Source organism: Thunnus albacares, chromosome 19 (assembly GCF_914725855.1).
Source record: "Thunnus albacares chromosome 19, fThuAlb1.1, whole genome shotgun sequence".
Taxonomy (NCBI): Eukaryota; Metazoa; Chordata; class Actinopteri; order Scombriformes; family Scombridae; genus Thunnus; species Thunnus albacares.
This window is the reverse complement of record NC_058124.1, coordinates 30,040,515-30,060,586: the sequence shown is the minus strand read 5'-3', so window position 1 is coordinate 30,060,586 and position 20,072 is coordinate 30,040,515. Positions and strand designations below refer to the sequence as shown.

At 44.4% G+C, this 20,072-nt stretch overlaps 1 protein-coding gene across 2 annotated transcripts; it reads left to right on the top strand.

Moving 5' to 3' along the window:
- Positions 1 to 9,744: 9,744 nt before the first annotated feature.
- On the top strand, positions 9,745 to 19,150 carry LOC122970066 (zinc finger protein OZF-like). 2 transcript variants are annotated; one of them, XM_044336176.1, is made up of 3 exons: positions 9,745 to 10,202; positions 11,512 to 12,180; positions 18,357 to 19,150. In XM_044336176.1, the coding sequence occupies exons 1-3, from the start codon at positions 9,929 to 9,931 to the stop codon at positions 18,635 to 18,637; spliced, it is 1,224 nt and encodes a 407-aa protein (XP_044192111.1). In that variant the 5' UTR covers positions 9,745 to 9,928; the 3' UTR covers positions 18,638 to 19,150. The 2 variants fall into 2 exon arrangements, with proteins under 2 accessions (XP_044192111.1, XP_044192110.1); XM_044336175.1 differs by lacking the exons at positions 9,745 to 10,202; positions 11,512 to 12,180 and adding an exon at positions 13,348 to 13,665 and having other exon boundaries at positions 17,952 to 18,638; positions 18,691 to 19,150.
- The last annotated feature ends 922 nt before the right edge of the window (positions 19,151 to 20,072 follow it).

The window sequence follows — 20,072 nt, the reverse complement described above, 5'->3', positions numbered from 1 at the left end:
CATGCAACTGACAGAAGTATCTGATATTCATCATTCTTTATTTCACATTGAATATAAATGAAACTGTGCTTTTGATTTACAACTTAAAATATTAATTAATACAATAAAACAAATGAAAATAGCCAAAAATATCTTAATATTTAGTAGCTCAGCCTTTGGAGACAATAACTGCAGTCAAGCTCTTTCTGTAAGTCTGAATAAGGTTTCTACTCTTCTTCACTGGTGGTTCAGACTCTTCTTAACTGGTAGTTCAGCCTCTTCTCCACCGGTAGTTCAGACTCTTCTACACCGGTAGTTCAGACTCTTCTCCACTGGTAGTTCAGACTCTTCTCCGCCGGTAGTTCAGACTCTTCTCCACTGGTAGTTCAGACTCTTCTACACCGGTAGTTCAGACTCTTCTCCACTAGTAGTCCAGCCTCTTCTCCACTGGTAGTTCAGACTCTTCTCCACTGGTAGTTCAGACTCTTCTCCACTGGTAGTTCAGACTCTTCTCCACTGGTAGTTCAGACTCTTCTTCGCTGGTAGTTCAGCCTCTTCTCCACTGGTAGTTCAGACTCTTCTCCACTGGTAGTTCAGACTCTTCTCCACTGGTAGTTCAGCCTCTTCTTCGCTGGTAGTTCAGCCTCTTCTCCACTGGTAGTTCAGACTCTTCTTCGCTGGTAGTTCAGCCTCTTCTCCACCGGTAGTTCAGACTCTTCTTCGCTAGTAGTTCAGACTCTTCTTCACTGGTAGTTCAGACTCTTCTTCACTGGAAGTTCAGCCTCTTCTTCGCTGGTAGTTCAGACTCTTCTTCACTGGTAGTTCAGCCTCTTCTCCACTGGAAGTTCAGCCTCTTCTTCGCTGGTAGTTCAGACTCTTCTTCACTGGTAGTTCAGACTCTTCTTCACTGGTAGTTCAGACTCTTCCTCACTGGTAGTTCAGACTCTTCTCCACCGGTAGTTCAGACTCTTCTCCACCGGTGGTTCAGACTCTTCTTCGCTGGTAGTTCAGACTCTTCTTCACTGGTAGTTCAGACTCTTCTTCACTAGTAGTTCAGACTCTTCTTCACTAGTAGTTCAGACTCTTCTTCACTGGTAGTTCAGACTCTTCTACACTGGTAGTTCAGCCTCTTCTCCACCGGTGGTTCAGACTCTTCTTCGCTGGTAGTTCAGACTCTTCTTCACTGGTAGTTCAGACTCTTCTCCACCGGTAGTTCAGACTCTTCTCCACCGGTGGTTCAGACTCTTCTTCGCTGGTAGTTCAGACTCTTCTTCACTGGTGGTTCAGACTCTTCTTCGCTGGTGGTTCAGACTCTTCTTTGCTGGTGGTTCAGACTCTTCTTCGCTGGTGGTTCAGACTCTTCTTCACTGGTAGTTCAGACTCTTCTTCACTGGTAGTTCAGACTCTTCTTCACTGGTAGTTCAGACTCTTCTTCACTGGTAGTTCAGACTCTTCTTCACTAGTAGTTCAGACTCTTCTTCACTGGTAGTTCAGCCTCTTCTTCACTGGTAGTTCAGACTCTTCTTCACTGGTAGTTCAGACTCTTCTTCACTGGTAGTTCAGACTCTTCTTCACTAGTAGTTCAGCCTCTTCTTCACTGGTAGTTCCGACTCATCTTCAGCAAACTGCTCCAGTTCTCTCAGGTTTGATGGCTGCCGTCTCTCAGCTGCAAGTTTCAGCTCTTTCCACAGATGTTCAACGGGATTCAGGTTCATTAGAGACAAAATTCATCACCTCCTGCCCTCAACAGGCACCTTAGAAACAGCTGTAAATCCTGACATATATTTGGACTGTTTTTCTCCAGTAGACTTGTCTGAACTAACTTCAATGATTTGTTCAGCTAAACCATCAACCTGTCTCTTAGATCCCATCCCAACTAGGCTGCTTAAGGAAGCCTTACCCTTAGTGAGCACTTCTTTACTAGATATGATCAATCTGTCTTTAGTAACAGGCTATGTCCCACAGTCCTTTAAAGTAGCTGTAATTAAACCTCTTCTTAAGAAGCCTACTCTTGATTCAGGTGTTTTAGCCAATTATAGACCTATATCTAACCTTCCATTTCTCTCTAAGATCCTTGAGAAAGCAGTCTCTAATCAGTTATGTGACTTTCTACATAACAATAGTTTATTTGAGGATTTTCAGTCAGGATTTAGAGGCATCATAGCACAGAGACAGCACTGGTGAAAGTCACAAATGACCTCCTAACTGCATCGGACAAAGGATTTGTCTCTATACTTGTCCTGTTAGATCTTAGTGCTGCATTCAACACAATTGACCATCACATCCTTTTGCAGAGACTGGAACATTTAATTGGCATTAAAGGAACTGCATTAAGCTGGTTTAAGTCCTATTTATCAGATAGATTTCAGTTTGTACATGTTAATGATGAATCTTTCATGAAGGCAAAAGTTAGACACGGAGTTCCACAAGGTTCTGTACTTGGACCAATTCTATTCACCTTGTATATGCTTCCTTTAGGTAATTTTATTAGGAAATACTCTATAAACTTTCATTGTTATGCAGATGATACCCAATTATATTTATCAATGAAGCCAGATGAATCCAATCAGTTAAACAAACTCCAAACATGCCTTAACGACATAAAGACCTCGATGACCTGCAATTTTCTGCTACTAAACTCAGATAAAACTGAAGTTATTGTGCTTGGCCCTAAACACCTTAGAAACACATTATCTAATGATAAAGCTACTCTGGATGGCATTACCCTGGCCTCCAGCACCACCGTAAGGAATCTGGGAGTTATCTTTGATCAGGATATGTCCTTTAACTCCCACATAAATCAAATCTCAAGGACTGCCTTTTTTCACTTACGTAATATCACAAAAATCACATCCTGTCCCTAAAAGATGCAGAAAAACTAGTTCACGCATTTGTTACTTCTAGGCTGGATTATTGCAATTCCTTATTATCAGGCTGCTCTAACAAGTCTCTAAAGACTCTCCAGCTGGTCCAGAATGCAGCTGCACGTGTATTGACTAAAACTAGAAAAAGAGATCACATTTCTCCCATTTTAGCTTCGCTACATTGGCTTCCTGTAAAATCTAGAATAGAATTTAAAATCCTTCCCCTAACTTACAAAGCCCTTAATGGTCAGGCACCATCATATCTTAAAGAGCTCATAATACCGTATTATCCCACTAGAACACTGTGCTCCCAGTATGCAGCTTACTGGTGGTCCCTACAGTCTTTAAAAGTAGAATGGGAGGCAGAGCCTTCAGCTATCAGGCTCCTCTCCTGTGGAACCATCCTCCAGATTCAGTCCGGGGTGCAGACACCCTCTCTATGTTTAAGAGTAGGCTTAAAACTTTCCTTTTTGATAAAGCTTATAGTTAGGGCCGACCAGGCTCGCCTTGGATCAGCCCTTAGTTATGCTGCTATAGGCCTAGACTGCTGGGGGACTTCCCATGATGCACTGAGCTCCTCTCTCCTCCTCCTCCTCTCCATCTGTATGTATTCATGTACCATTAATGCATGTCACTAACTTGGCTTCTTACCTGGAGTTTTTTGTGCTTTCTCATCTCACAGGAATCCCTGGGTTGCAGGCTGAGCCTTCGCAGTCTTCCCCGGCTATTGCTGCTGTTGTTGTTATTGTTATGATTATTGTTATTCTGGATGCAGCAGCAGGAGGGACGTTTATGTCCCCTTACCATGATGGCTTCTTCCCCAGTACAAATGGACTTTGGCTCAGGTTGAGCAGCACTTCGTCATGCCCAAGGTGCTGGCACACTGATACGTGTCATGCAGTGGCTTTAACTGGCAAAGCTGACTTTACAAGGGGCATACCTGTCCTCATAGATGCAGCCTTAGGAGGGACATTTATGTCCCCTCACCATGACATTCCTTATCATGATAGTTTCCCTAGGTGGAGATACGTTGTCCAGTGTTACATTTCCTTATGATGACAGCTTTCCCCCCTAAACATTATGAACTGACCTCCTAGATGAGTGTTTACTAGGGTCATTTATGTCCCCTTACCATGATGGCTTCTTTCCTAGTACAAATGGACTTTGGCTCAGGGTGTGCAGCACTCAGTCATTCCAAGGTGCTGGCACACTCACATAAGTCATGGAGTGTCTTTATCTTGCAAAGCTAGCTTCCTGAGGGGCATACCTGTCCTCATAGATGCAGCTTTAGGAGGGACATTTATGTCATTCATGACATTCCTTATCATGACAGTTTCCCTTATGGAAATACATTATCCAGGGTTAAATTTCCTTATGATGACAGCTTTCCCCCCTAGTCATTATGAACTGACTTCCTAGATGAGTCTTTACTAGGGATATTTATGTCCCCTTACCATGGCAGCTTTTTCCCTAGTAAAATTGGACTTTGGCTCAGGGTGTGCAGCACTCAGTCATTCCAAGGTGCTGGCACACTCACATAAGTAATGGAGTGTCTTTATCTTGCAAAGCTAGCTTCCTGAGGGGCATAACTGTCCTCATAGATGCAGCTTTAGGAGGGACATTTATGTCTCCTCACCAACAGCTTTTTCCCTAGTAAAAATGAACTCTGGCTATGGGTGTGCAGCACATTAATCATGCCAAGGTACTGGCATATATAAGTCATGGAGTGGCTTTACCTCATCTATCTAGGATTACTTTTCCTTATGGTGACGGCTTTATCCCTAGTAAGAATCAGCTGTGGCTTGGGGTGTGCAGCACATTAGTCATTCCCAGGTACTGGCATACCCATATAAGTCATGGAGTGGCTCTACCTCATCTATCTAGGATTACATTTTCTTATGGCGATGGCTTTTTCCCCAGTAAAAATGAACTCTGGCTTAGGTTGTGTAGCACATTAGTCTTGCCAACATACTGGCATACTGGCATAAGTCATGGAGTGGCTTTACCTTGCAAAGCTTTAGGAGGGACATTTATGTCCCCTCACCATGACGGCTTATGAACCTTATCATGACATTGTTCCTGGGAACATTCATTTTTGTTTTTATACGCTTTTAATTTTAGAAAATTTAAGAGTTACAATAAGTATTCATGAATAAACTACCTTATCAAGGAGGTCCCCACACCGGGTCTTGAACTGGACTTTTTTTCTTTTTCTTACCGAAAACAAATAATTTTTAAAATATTTGTATGAAACAAATTTTCGTAAACCCCCCCCCCCCCCCACTATTTGTGCTTTGCCGAATAACATGTTTGTTGTCTCAATAAGCTTCTAATTATGGCGTTACAGCTAGTAATCCTGTCATGAACTTTTGTGAAACAGCACCACCTGGTGTTCAAACCGTGGTATTACACCCTCCCCCAGGCCCTTACCTGTATGCTTTTGCCAGATCTCCTTGTAATGACAGCTTTCGAAAATTTCACATTCAAAGTCAATTAGGAGTGGTACGCAATGTCCTAAATATTGTATGGGAATGCCAGAAACGCAAGATTTAGTGACGGATTCGCAAACTCACGAGGCCAGCCTGAACACCCCCAGACCCCAACCCCCAACCCCCAACCCCAAGGAACCCCTAATCCTTCCCCTTATTTGGTGGCTGTGAGCATCTGAAGCTGGCGGTTAGAGATGCAGATGAATTCATAGTAAATTATCATGTTTGCACAACATAAAAAACCTTTTGGGAGTTTTTGGGACTCATTGATGAAGTTAGCATAAGATTGGCTGATATCAGCTAACTGAACTATTGACTGATGACAGCAGCAATTCAATTCATTCAGTTCAATTCAATAAGCTTTATTGGCATCAAGGATAATACAATTCATTAAATAAAATGAAATCAATCAATAAATAAAAGAAATACAAGAAAATGATATATAACATTATATATAACCTATAAGTTATATATAACTTATAACCTATATATAACACTTATATATAACTTATAACCTATATATAACTTATAACATATATAACTTATAACTTATATATAACTTATAACTTATAACCTATATATAACTTATAACTTATATATAACTTATAACCTATATATAACACTTATATATAACTTATAACTTATATATAACTTATATATAACTTATAACTTATATATAACTTATATATAACTTATAACTTCTATATAACTTATAACTTATAATGAAATATCTATTTATTATCTGAAGCTGAAATATGAAACTCCTGATATCAACATCCATCAACATATCAATTAATATAATTTAACAGATTCTTTAAGTTTGATGCATTTAGAAAAATCTGATCTGAAGAATCTGGACCGCCTGATGATGTCATCGTAGACGTGCTGTGACGGGACAGTGCAGACCGGCGATGTAGCATCGATAATAAGTGGTTTAAAGTTTATATTAGGTTGTTGAGTTGAATGATCAACCTCTTAAAGCTTCGTTAGGGGAGCGTGTGACCACTGAGAGCAGGTCTGACAGTATCATACTGTCTGTCTGGAGAGACGGACACAAGCAGCCTCCTGAAGTCAGGATGTGATTTAGTGCTGATTGAAAACATCTTTGATAGAGGCTGATAGTGAGGCAGCAGGACTGTGATACTGATGAATATTCATATTATCTGCAGCTGAACTTTGGAAGTCATTCCTGCACAGAATGATGAGTTTGAGTTATTGGCTGTGATCGTTGCTCCTGTATGTATTGATACGGATAAACCAGCCTCAAGTATGTATTGATGATTTTTATGAAGGTTCAGCTTTTAAGGTTAACGTATCAAAATAACTGCAGTCGTATCACTGACCTGTAAAATATATTTCAAATGGCAAAATAAATGTGTTCAATTGATTTTGTTTGTATTTATTTGAACTTAACATTTTAATGTTTAAGTTTTTTCTGAGTTAACAGAAAGAACCTGAAAATGTCAGATTTGCAGTATTTTTCAATGCTATTTTAAGTGTAAATTTACAGTAAATTACTGGTTACTGAGTTGCAGCGTACTGTATACTGTAATTATACTACAGCATACTTCTGTATCACAGTAATTTGACTGTGCAGACTGTGAGGTCACAGTGTATAGCTGCCATTTTACAATAATTTACTGTGGAAATGTCACAGTAACGTACTGTGAAAGTAATGCAACTGTAATTTACTGTTAAATCAGTCAAATATTTAACAAAGTGCTGCTATCAGACACCTGCCTGCAACCGAGCAGTTTACTCACCGTTTATTCATTGTTCATGTTTGTTCAGTTTATTCTCGGTGTGTGTTCATCCTGTGTGACTGTTTTAATGTTTAGACTCGGTCTAAACTGTAAACGTTTAATTCCAGTCTGTTGTTTTAATGAGTTCTGCATCAGCTTCTTGTTTTACTGCATTTCAACAGCTCTGGCTTTGTTGGCTGCTTCCTCAGTTACTGTGCAGCTGCTCACAGCTGGATATGCCTGTTCAATATTAAACATATTAAGTGGTTTTCATCAAGGCTAAGTGATGGTTGGAGTGAAGTGTTTTCATTTTTATGAACCTGAGAACTGACTGTGGAATTTCACACTTGGTTTTTGCTTGTTGCTGTAAATGAACGTTTAAAGCGGTCAGAGTTATTATCTGTCGTCAGGAGGATGATGTTTCTCAGCACCTTGCTGTTTACATTGGTTTCTTTTACCCAACTCATTGCTTTTGTGTTGTAATTAATGTTAAGTGGTTGCTGCATTACTGTCATTTCTCTTTGGGATTAATAAAGCACTCTATCTATGTTTTACACCACCTATAAGTATGGCATGCATGGCCAATTCTGTCTTTATATTACCTTTAATCCTTTAATCTTGTTCTCTGAAAACTGTGCTTAGAGGATTAGATGTGATCCGTGCCGGGCTCTTAGAGTACGTACAGGAGCAGAACGAACCTCCTCTGTGTGGCCTTTAACTTGAGACGAGAGAAACGCCACCGTGCTCACGCAGAAAACAACTTCTTGTAACTTCTGGAGAAATGTGAGAGGTCATGGAGATGTCACCCGACCAAAACAGTGCTAGGGACCTGCTGGGAAAGGGACAGAACACCAAAGTCAAGTTTTGGCTGGAAAGGAGATACAGCAGCAGGAACTTAGGAGGATTTGAGATGCAGTTTTGTCCAGCTGTTGCACGGCCAATAACCCCTGTGTGGTTACTACAAACAGTGAGTGAGTTTTATTCTTATACAGATTACAGATATATAGACTACGTGCATGTTTTTACTGACGGATCCAGCGACAGATGGTTCATAAAGTTGAGATTTCCTAAGTGTGTTTACAGAAAGGACTGATTCTATCTCTGCACTGGTGTGTGTGTCCTCGTCAGGACTAAACAACAGCAAAGCACTCAACAGTAATAAAACCACTGAGATCACATTCTGATGGGTTCTGCTCATAGAGGAGACAAACTAGCCAAACAAGCACTTAGGAACCCAGACACACCCACTTTACTGCATGACACACCCACTTTACTGCATGACACACCCACTTTACTGCATGACACACCCACTTTACTGCATGACACACACCCACTTTACTGCATGACACACCCACTTTACTGCATGACACACACCCACTTTACTGCATGACACACCCACTTTACTGCACAACACACACCCACTTTACTGCATGACACACCCACTTTACTGCATGACACACCCACTTTACTGCATGACACACCCACTTTACTGCATGGCACACACCCACTTTACTGCACAACACACCCACTTTACTGCATGACACACCCACTTTACTGCATGGCACACCCACTTTACTGCATGACACACCCACTTTACTGCATGACACACCCACTTTACTGCATGACACACCCACTTTACTGCATGACACACCCACTTTACTGCATGACACACCCACTTTACTGCACAACACACACCCACTTTACTGCATGACACACCCACTTTACTGCATGACACACCCACTTTACTGCATGACACACCCACTTTACTGCATGACACACCCACTTTACTGCACAACACACCCACTTTACTGCACAACACACCCACTTTACTGCATGGCACACCCACTTTACTGCATGACACACCCACTTTACTGCATGACACACACCCACTTTACTGCATGACACACACCCACTTTACTGCACAACACAGTAGTAAAGTGGGTGTGTTGTGTAGTAAAGTGGGTGTGTTGTGTAGTAAAGTGGGTGTGTGTTGTTAGGGTAAGTCTGCAGGACTGCAGCTAGACCTTTTTGTGGAAGTCTTTCACCAGACAACCCTCCTTTGATCGAATGTGCTTATTGATCAGTCCGCAAACAGTTGTTGTAATACAGCAGGAAACAGCAACTGATCATATTTATTCATAATATAAATGACTGAACCAGGAATCCATCATAACAACACTCTTGTAACTTTATTATTTTTCTTTATGTCTGCCAAAAGTCTTCTTTTCTTCTTCTTCTGTGTTTCACTACGTCTCAGCTTCTTCAGGTAAACATGGCGTCACACAGCTGCGTGTCTGCAGTAAAATCATCCTGAAAAACACTCAGACTGTCACAAACTAAACATTTTATTTAAACATATTCTGCAGGCTGCAGCTGTTTTTATTGCTCCTTTATGTCGGTTCTGTTCTTTCAGTAATTAACGGATTTAAATTTGTGTCTCATTCTGTGACAGACGCTGCTGTAGATCTATAATCAAATGATAAAACTGGAGCAGATATCAGTTTAAAGTGTTTATTAATTATACTTAAGAGTTGAAACACATTGATCTCTGACTTCTGTTTGACAGTTGAGGTGCTGTGTGTCATCAGTAGTTGGTCAGGTTTATGAGGGGTGGGGGTCAGGGGTCAGGGGTCATGGGGGGGGTTCGTATAGGGTGGGGGTAATTCTTCTCAGTTCTCACGGAACCATAGAGGCCAGCTGTCGTTTCCCTCGGACGCCTTTTTCTGTCGGACCTCGCCGCTTTGTTTACTTTTCTGCTCCAGTAGTTAAACAGAGAACACTGGTCAGGATCATTTTAACAGTTTAATTTGTGTTTTTTGCTCGTCGAGACATTTAGTGACTTTATTCAGTGTTGATGTCCGCAGAGCAGCGCCGCCTCCCCGCCGCCTCCTCTCCGGCTGCTCCCGGAGCGGAGCAGCGGTTCGCGGCTGCGGACCCTCCGAGCAGCCCGCAGCAGGCGGAGATGGACACGCTGAGGATGTTTGTTACCGAGCGGCTGACGGCGGCTGTGGACGACATCCTGGGGCTGTTCGGGAGCACCGTGGCCCGGTACCGGGAGCAGATAGACCGGCAACGGCGGCAGCTGGACACCCTGAGGTCCGAGGAGGAGAACCAGGACCGGAGAGCAGGTGGAGGCGGTTCTACCCAAATACTGCAGTATCTCCATGTGATGCTACTTTCTACATTTCAGAGGGAAATATTGTACTTTCTACTCCACTACATTTATTTGACAGCTTTAGTTACTTTTCAGATGAAGATTTGACACAATGGATAATATAACAAGCTTTTAAAATACAACACATTGTTAAAGATGAAACCAGTGGTTTCCAACCTTTTTGTCTTTTGACGTCTTACAAAAAGCAGTGTGTAGTCGGGGTCACATTTCACATGTCTATGAGTTGTTAACAGCTCCACCAAATAGTGATTTTTCCCTCTAAACTTCTCACATGCTTTCATTTCAATAAATGTTCAAATGATCCAATATTTCAGCAAAAATCAAAGATTAGAGAAAAAGTCCAAAAACTGAAAACAGATTTGTGTATCAGAACTTTGTTTTTTCTTCTTTCCTCTCCCATTAATCATCTCACCACCCCTCAGATTTATCTGCTGACCCTTTGGAGGGGCCCGACCCCTAGGTTGGGAACCTTTAATTACTTTTACTACTTGCTGCTTATTTACAGACGTCTTCACCTGCTTAAACTGACTTTTAGTTTTGTGCGTCTGTGACGCAGCGCTTTTCTACCCAGAAGTTGTTGTAAACAAATGTTGTGATTGATTCTATAAAAAGTCACAAAGTCACCAGTAAGCTGCATACTGGGAGCGCAGTGTTCTAGTGGGATAATACGGTATTATGAGCTCTTCAAGATATGATGGTGTCTGACCATTAAGGGCTTTGTAAGTCAGGAGAAGGATTTTAAATTCTAGATTTTACAGGAAGCCAATGCAGCGAAGCTAAAATGGGAGAAATGTGGTCTCTTTTTCTAGTTTTAGTCAGAACACGTGCAGTTGCGTTCTGGACCAGCTGGAGAGTCTTTAGAGACTTGTTAGAGCAGCCTGATAATAAGGAATTGCAATAATCCAGCCTAGAAGTAACAAATGCGTGAACTAGTGTTTCTGCATCTTTTAGGGACAGGATGTGATTTTTGTGATATTACATAAGTGAAAAAAGGCAGTCCTTGAGATTTGATTTATGTGGGAGTTAAAGGACATATCCTGATCAAAGATAACTCCCAGATTCCTTACGGTGGTGTTGGAGGCCAGGGTAATGCCATCCAGAGCAGCTTTATCATTAGATAATGTGTTTCTAAGGTGTTTAGGGCCAAACACAATAACTTCATCACTTATTATCTGCTCACTAAGATGAAAAGTTTAACTAGATGTTAAATGTGTCACAGGTAGGAAACAAATCCTCAATCATTGTTGTTTGTGTGGCTCCAGACGTCCTGCAGGCCTCCTGGATCAAACCCTGCCCTGAGGAGCAGATCCTGAGCTTCCAGCCGGACCAGACTGACATTAAAACAGAGGAAGGTGTCTGTGACGCCGCCGGCGGCTCCGACGCAGCAGCGGGCGGCTCCGACACTGAAGACAGCGCGGACTACTGGACAGAAGCTGCAGGACTGTGGAGACGTGAGGACACGGCAGCAGCAGCAGGGGGACAGAGCTCATCTCCCGGCAGGAAGCTGTCTCCTGAGAGTCCGCCTGTGTTCGGCTGTAAAGTCTGCGGAGAGTCCTTCCAGAGGCGGAGTTATCTACTGAGTCACGCCGCCGCGCACGTCAGAGACTGCAGCGTGTGCGGGAAACAGCTGGAGGCCGCGGAGAGCCTGAAGCTTCACCTCCGAGCTCACAGAGAGACGTCGTTCCGCTGCAGCGTCTGCGGACAGACCTTCACCCTGCGGGGGAACCTGCGGACGCACATGAGGATCCACTCCGGCGAGCGTCCGTTCGGCTGCACCGTCTGCGGGAAGAGTTTCGGCAGGAGGGCGACGCTGGTGCGGCACGTCCGCAGCCACACGGGCGAGAAGCCGTTCACCTGCTCGTACTGCGGCCGCGGCTTCGTGGAGAAAGGCAACCTGACGGTGCACCTGCGGACGCACACCGGAGAGAGACCGTACTGCTGCTCCACGTGCGACAGACGCTTCAGTCAGCTGTCCTGCTTCTACAAACATCCGTGTCAGAGAGGACGCACGAGCGCAGCCCGCAGCAGCAGCAGCAGCTGACTCTTCATCATCAGATGGATGTTCTGATATTTATACTGTGCAACAATAAATGAATAGTTGTTATTGATCAGTTCATTTGATCCAGAGTTGATAAACAGGAAGTTGATCAGCTGTTTCAGTGTTCTGCGTCTTCTTCTGCTGCTTCTGTCTCTTCATGTTGATCCCAGACTGACTCCATGATGATGAAGATAGTTTATGACTCTGGCTGCAGATGATGATGATGATGATGATGATGCATGATGATGGAGAAGAATTAGGACTGAATGATTTAGAAAAAATATCTAGTTGCAGTTATTTTGACTGATCAGATGATTATATTAGAGGGAAAAACCATATTAAAATGACGATGATGATGATGTTTCTTCATCTCACCATGTTGGATGAATTGTTCCAGTTAATAAAAATCTAAAGTGCCTGAAACTTCTGCGTCATTTCTGAGAATCTGAAACGATCAAACACTGATCCACAGATCCGTTAACCTTTCATTTCATACTGTGTCATTATCTGTTGATATATTTTCTTGTCTGTGTTCTGCTGCTCCACATGAATTTATGATGGAAATTAACCCCCCCCCCCAAAAAAACCCCAACAAATAATAAAAACAAAGGACAGAACCAGCAGATGTTTGTCTTTGTATGTCAAACATTTAAATGCTCCTTCAGGTTTTGATCAGTTCTTCTACTCAGCAGCTTCATGTGAAGCTGAATGAAAAGTGTTTGTTGGATATTTGAGTCATATTTAATATCAGGATTAGTTGCATATGTTCTTGTAAACAGTGCAGTAAGTGAGGAAGATGTTTCACTTTCATAGAACAATAATAATAATAATAAGGCCTTTCTGGCTGATGATGAGGAGGATGAAGACTCTTCAGTTTACTGTCAGAGAGACTAAAGAAAATATTCACATTTAAGAAGCTGAATCAAAGTGATTACTGATCAATTATCAATATCCGAGTCTGTGATTCGTTTCATAGTTGAGAATTATTCGGTTAACCGACTAATAGTTGTTGTTATTGATCAGGCAGGAGTATTGATCATGTTGCAGCCCTCCGCTCCAGCAGAGGGCGGCAGTGCACGTGACTCCGGCCGTTACCCGGAAGTGTAAGGCAGCAGGTAAACAAGAGACCACGACGCCTCGGAGGGTCTCCGCCGCTGTTCGTCTCACACTGCCGGTAAAATGTCGAAGATCGAGATGCTGCGGCTGCTGATCAACCAGCGGCTCACCGCGGCGGCGGAGGAGATCTTCGGGGTGTTCGGGAGGACCATAGCGGAGTACGAGGAGCAGATCTCCCGCTACAAGCTGGAGATCCAGCGGCAGCGCCGGCTGCAGGAGCTCCGCATGCAGCCGCAGATCTCCCTGCAGCTGCACAGCGCAGGTTAGTCACGAGTCCGGGTTACACCCTACCTGTCTGTCTGCTCACCTGTCTGTCTGTCTGTCTGTCTGTCTGTCTGCTCACCTGTCTGTCTGTCTGTCTGTCTGTCTGTCTGTCTGCTCACCTGTCTGTCTGTCTGTCTGTCTGTCTGCTCACCTGTCTGTCTGTCTGTCTGTCTGTCTGTCTGTCTGTCTGCTCACCTACCTGTCTGTCTGTCTGTCTGTCTGTCTGCTCACCTGTCTGTCTGTCTGTCTGTCTGTCTGTCTGTCTGCTCACCTGTCTGTCTGTCTGTCTGTCTGTCTGCTCACCTGTCTGTCTGTCTGTCTGTCTGTCTGTCTGCTCACCTGTCTGTCTGTCTGTCTGTCTGTCTGTCTGTCTGCTCACCTGTCTGTCTGTCTGTCTGTCTGTCTGCTCACCTGTCTGTCTGTCTGTCTGTCTGCTCACCTGTCTGTCTGTCTGTCTGTCTGTCTGTCTGTCTGCTCACCTGTCTGTCTGTCTGTCTGTCTGTCTGCTCACCTGTCTGTCTGTCTGTCTGTCTGTCTATCTGCTCACCTGTCTGTCTGTCTGTCTGTCTGTCTGCTCACCTGTCTGTCAGTCATTAAACCAACAGTCAGTGTGTTTCTTGCTGTAATCATTCCTCCTGTTCATACTGACCATTAGAAGATTCCTTCATAATGACCTTACAATGGAAGTGATGGAGGACAAAATCCACAGTCTGAAGCTAATATGAAGCTTCAGCGTCCAAATGAGTCAAATCAAGTAGATATCTTTCAACGTTACAGTCTTTTTAGTGCCAAAGTTCCTCTTTTTGTTACTATACTTCCACCTGCAGCTCAACAGGGAAACACTGTCCGAGGAAACACAAAGAAGGAATTTGATGCTAAAAAGACTGTAAATGTGTCAGATATCCACTTGATATGACTAACTCAGACTGATGAAGCTGAATAGAAGCTTCACACAGACTTTAAATGACTGTGTGGACACACTGTGGATTTTATCCTCCATCACTAACATTGAAAACACATTTGAAAGATCTTTTAATATCCAGTATGAACAGGAGGAATGATTACAGACACCTGACTGCTGGTTTAACACGCTGGGAACACTGGGAACACTGGGAACTCATCTTTTAACCAGCAGCGAGCCGGAGGAGGAAGCTGCATCTCATGTTAAACAGTCGATATTTATTACTGCATGAGGACAAATAATCATCAGGGTTTAAACTGGTGTATCTGCAGCTTTAAGTCTTAGAGTCACTGATTTAGACCTTAAAAGGTTTTAAAGTCTTAAATTTCATTCACAAAGGTCTTTTTTCTGTTAGTTAAAAAATGTTTATAATGTAATTTAACAAAACCTGACTGGAGAATCTCCAATTCTATTTTTTAATTGATCCATCCATCATCCATCCATCCATCATCCATCCATCCATCATCCATCCATCATCCATCCATCCATCATCCATCCATCCATCCATCATCCATCATCCATCATCCATCCATCATCCATCCATCCATCATCCATCCATCCATCATCCATCCACCCATCCATCATCCATCCATCATCCATCATCCATCCATCATCCATCCATCATCCATCCATCCATCCATCCATCCATCATCCATCATCCATCCATCATCCATCCATCCATCATCCATCCATCCATCATCCATCCACCCATCCATCATCCATCCATCATCCATCATCCATCCATCATCCATCCATCCATCATCCATCCATCATCCATCCATCCATCCATCATCCATCATCCATCCATCATCCATCCATCCATCCATCATCCATCATCCATCCATCATCCATCCATCATCCATCCATCCATCATCCATCATCCATCCATCATCCATCCATCCATCATCCATCCATCCATCATCCATCCATCCATCCATCCATCCATCCATCATCCATCATCCATCCATCATCCATCCATCCATCATCCATCCATCCATCATCCATCATCCATCCATCATCCATCATCCATCCATCATCCATCCATCCATCCATCCATCCATCCATCCATCATCCATCCATCATCCATCCATCATCCATCCATCCATCCATCCATCCATCCATCATCCATCCATCATCCATCCATTCATCAATCATCCATCCATCCATCCATCATCCATCCACTCATCAATCATCCATCCATCATCCATCCATCATCCATCCATTCATCAATCATCCATTGTCTATTATCCATCATCCATCCATCCATCCATCCATCCATCCATCCATCATCCATCCATCATCCATCCATTCATCAATCATCCATCCATCCATCCATCATCCATCCATCATCCATCCATCATCCATCCATCCATCCATCCATCCATCATCCATCCACTCATCAATCATCCATCCATCCATCCATCCATCATCCATCCATCATCCATCCATCCATCCATCCATCCATCCATCATCCATCCATTCATCAATCATCCATCCATCATCCATCCATCATCCATCCATCATCCATCCATCCATCCATCATCCATCCACTCATCAATCATCCATCCATCCATCCATCCATCATCCATCCATCATCCATCCATCCATCCATCCATCCATCATCCATCCATCCATCATCCATCCATCCATCATCCATCCATCATCCATCCATCCATCCATCCATCCATCATCCATCCATCATCCATCATCCATCCATCCATCCATCCATCCATCCATCCATCATCCATCCATCCATCCATCATCCATCCATCCATCATCCATCCATCATCCATCCATCCATCCATCCATCCATCATCCATCCATCATCCATCATCCATCCATCCATCCATCCATCCATCATCCATCCATCCATCATCCATCCATCATCATCCATCATCATCCATCCATCATCATCCATCCATCCATCCATCATCCATCCATCCATCATCCATCCATCCATCATCCATCCATCATCATCCATCCATCATCCATCCATCATCCATCCATCATCCATCATCATCCATCCATCATCCATCATCATCCATCCATCATCCATCATCATCCATCATCCATCCATCCATCCATCATCCATCCATCCATCATCCATCATCCATCCATCCATCCATCATCCATCATCATCCATCATCCATCATCATCCATCATCCATCCATCATCCATCCATCATCCATCATCATCCATCATCCATCCATCCATCCATCATCCATCATCCATCATCCATCCATCATCCATCATCATCCATCCATCATCCATCATCATCCATCATCCATCCATCATCCATCATCCATCCATCATCCATCCATCCATCAATCCATCCATCCATCATCATCCATCCATCCATCATCATCCATCCATCATCCATCCATCCATCCATCATCCATCCATCCATCATCATCCATCCATCATCCATCCATCCATCCATCCATCCATCCATCCATCCATCCATCATCATCCATCCATCATCCATCCATCATCATCCATCATCCATCCATCCATCCATCCATCATCCATCCATCCATCATCATCCATCCATCCATCATCCATCCATCCATCCATCCATCCATCATCCATCCATCCATCATCATCCATCCATCCATCATCCATCCATCCATCATCATCCATCCATCATCATCCATCCATCATCATCCATCCATCCATCCATCCATCCATCCATCCATCATCCATCCATCATCCATCCATCCATCCATCATCCATCCATCCATCCATCATCCATCCATCATCCATCCATCCATCCATCCATCCATCCATCCATCCATTCATCAATCATCCATCATCCATCCATCATCCATCCATTCATCAATCATCCATCCATCCATCCATCATCCATCCACTCATCAATCATCCATCCATCATCCATCCATCATCCATCCATTCATCAATCATCCATTGTCTATTATCCATCATCCATCCATCCATCATCCATCCATCCATCCATCCATCATCATCCATCCATCATCATCATTATCCATCATCCATCCATTCATCAATCATCCATCCATCATCCATCCATCATCCATCATCCATCCATCATCATCCGTCCATATTTCCTTATATTGGTTACATGAGACCAGACTGTTTCTGAGACTCTTTCTGACATCAGTAAGTCGTTCTGTGTTTAGTCGCAGCTGCTCTGAATCATTGATTCGGAACAGATATTTGAACAATATAGAATCAATATGATCGAACTGACAGTCGACACATTAAAGACAGAAACAGACTTTTATTAGAGCTGCGACCTGCTGCAGGTGTTAAACTGTGTTAACTGTGTGTGTTGTGATTGGCAGCTCGGCCCGAGCAGCAGGACTGGAGCTGTGAGTCGACTCCTCCTCACATCAAAGAGGAAGAGGAGGAGCTGTGGCCGGTGCCGCAGGAGGAGGAGCCGCAGGAGGAGGAGCCGCAGGAGGAGGCGCCTCCCACGTCGGAGAACAACCACGTCAACTTTATGTTGTTTCAGAGCGGCGGTGTGAGAAACGAGCCGGATCTCAACCACATGACCTCTCCACTCCCAAAGTTCACGAGCCAGGACCCGGAGGACCCAGAGGACCTGGAGGAACCACAGCTTGACCCTCAGCTGGGCACCTCAGTCCAGCAGACCTGCACAGACCTGGTCCAGGACTCTCCTGAGGCTTCAGATAACGGTCAGCTGGACTGTGTGGAGCTGGAAGCGCCGCTCTCCGAGGTGGTGGACTCGTATATTTGCACCATCTGTGGCCGAGCGTTCGCTCAGCGCGGACACTGGGCCAAACACGTCCAGGTTCACCGCAAGGTCGGGTCAAAAACCGACAAGTCGTACACCTGTGAAATCTGCGGGAAGAGACTGACGCGCTTCGACGGCTACCAGAAGCACCTGAGGATCCACACGGGCGAGAAGCCGTACAGCTGCGAGGAATGCGGCCGCAGATTCAGTGACAACTCCAACTACAAACGACACATTCGCACTCACACGACACCGAAAACACAGCAGAGCTGAGGCTGCAGGACGTTCAGAGTTACAGCGATGCAGTGAGCTGCAGCAGAGCTGAGGCTGCAGGACGTTCAGAGTTACAGTGATGCAGTGAGCTGCAGCAGAGCTGAGGCTGCAGGACGTTCAGAGTTACAGTGATGCAGTGAGCTGCAGCAGAGCTGAGGCTGCAGGACGTTCAGAGTTACAGCGATGCAGTGAGCTGCAGCAGAGCTGAGGCTGCAGGACGTTCAGAGTTACAGTGATGCAGTGAGCTGCAGCAGAGCTGAGGCTGCAGGACGTTCAGAGTTACAGTGATGCAGTGAGCTGCAGCAGAGCTGAGGCTGCAGGACGTTCAGAGTTACAGCGATGCAGTGAGCTGCAGCAGAGCTGAGGCTGCAGGACACTCAAAGTTACAGTGATGCAGTGAGCTGCAGCAGAGCTGAGGCTGCAGGACGTTCAGAGTTACAGTGATGCAGTGAGCTGCAGCAGAGCTGAGGCTGCAGGACGTTCAGTTACAGTGATGCAGTGAGACACAGCAGAGCTGAGGCTGCAGGACGTTCAGAGTTACAGTGATGCAGTGAGCTGCAGCAGAGCTGAGGCTGCAGGACATTCAGAGTTACAGTGATGCAGTGAGCTGCAGCAGAGCTGAGGCTGCAGGACGTTCAGAGTTACAGTGATGCAGTGAGCTGCAGCAGAGCTGAGGCTGCAGGACGTTCAGAGTTACAGTGATGCAGTGAGCTGCAGCAGAGCTGAGGCTGCAGGACGTTCAGAGTTACAGTGATGCAGTGAGCTGCAGCAGAGCTGAGGCTGCAGGACGTTCAGAGTTACAGTGATGCAGTGAGCTGCAGCAGAGCTGAGGCTGCAGGACGTTCAGAGTTACAGTGATGCAGTGAGCTGCAGCAGAGCTGAGGCTGCAGGACGTTCAGTTACAGTGATGCAGTGAGACACAGCAGAGCTGAGGCTGCAGGACGTTCAGAGTTACAGTGATGCAGTGAGCTGCAGCAGAGCTGAGGCTGCAGGACGTTCAGAGTTACAGTGATGCAGTGAGCTGCAGCAGAGCTGAGGCTGCAGCAGAGCTGAGGCTGCAGCAGAGCTGAGGCTGCAGCAGAGCTGAGGCTGCAGCTGTGCGTTATCATCACACCTGTCTGTGAAAGCGGGAAAGCACAAATTCAGGAATATCAACTTTCTGTCTCAGACTCTGATCTCTTTATCTGTTGATTCAGCCAATCACGTGATACATGTGTGTGTTTCTGTCGTCACGTGACTGCATCAGTATAAACAAACTGACATTATTAATACTAACAGTCTCTGGTTGGAGGCAGATATTTGATTTAATATATTTGTTTATGGATTTACAGAACACACTAATCTAAGGGCTCACATGCAAGTGTGCAGGAAATGCTTCCAAGATGTTAAAAGGTTCATAAAACGATAAAAACAATAACATCCTGTTTGATAAGTT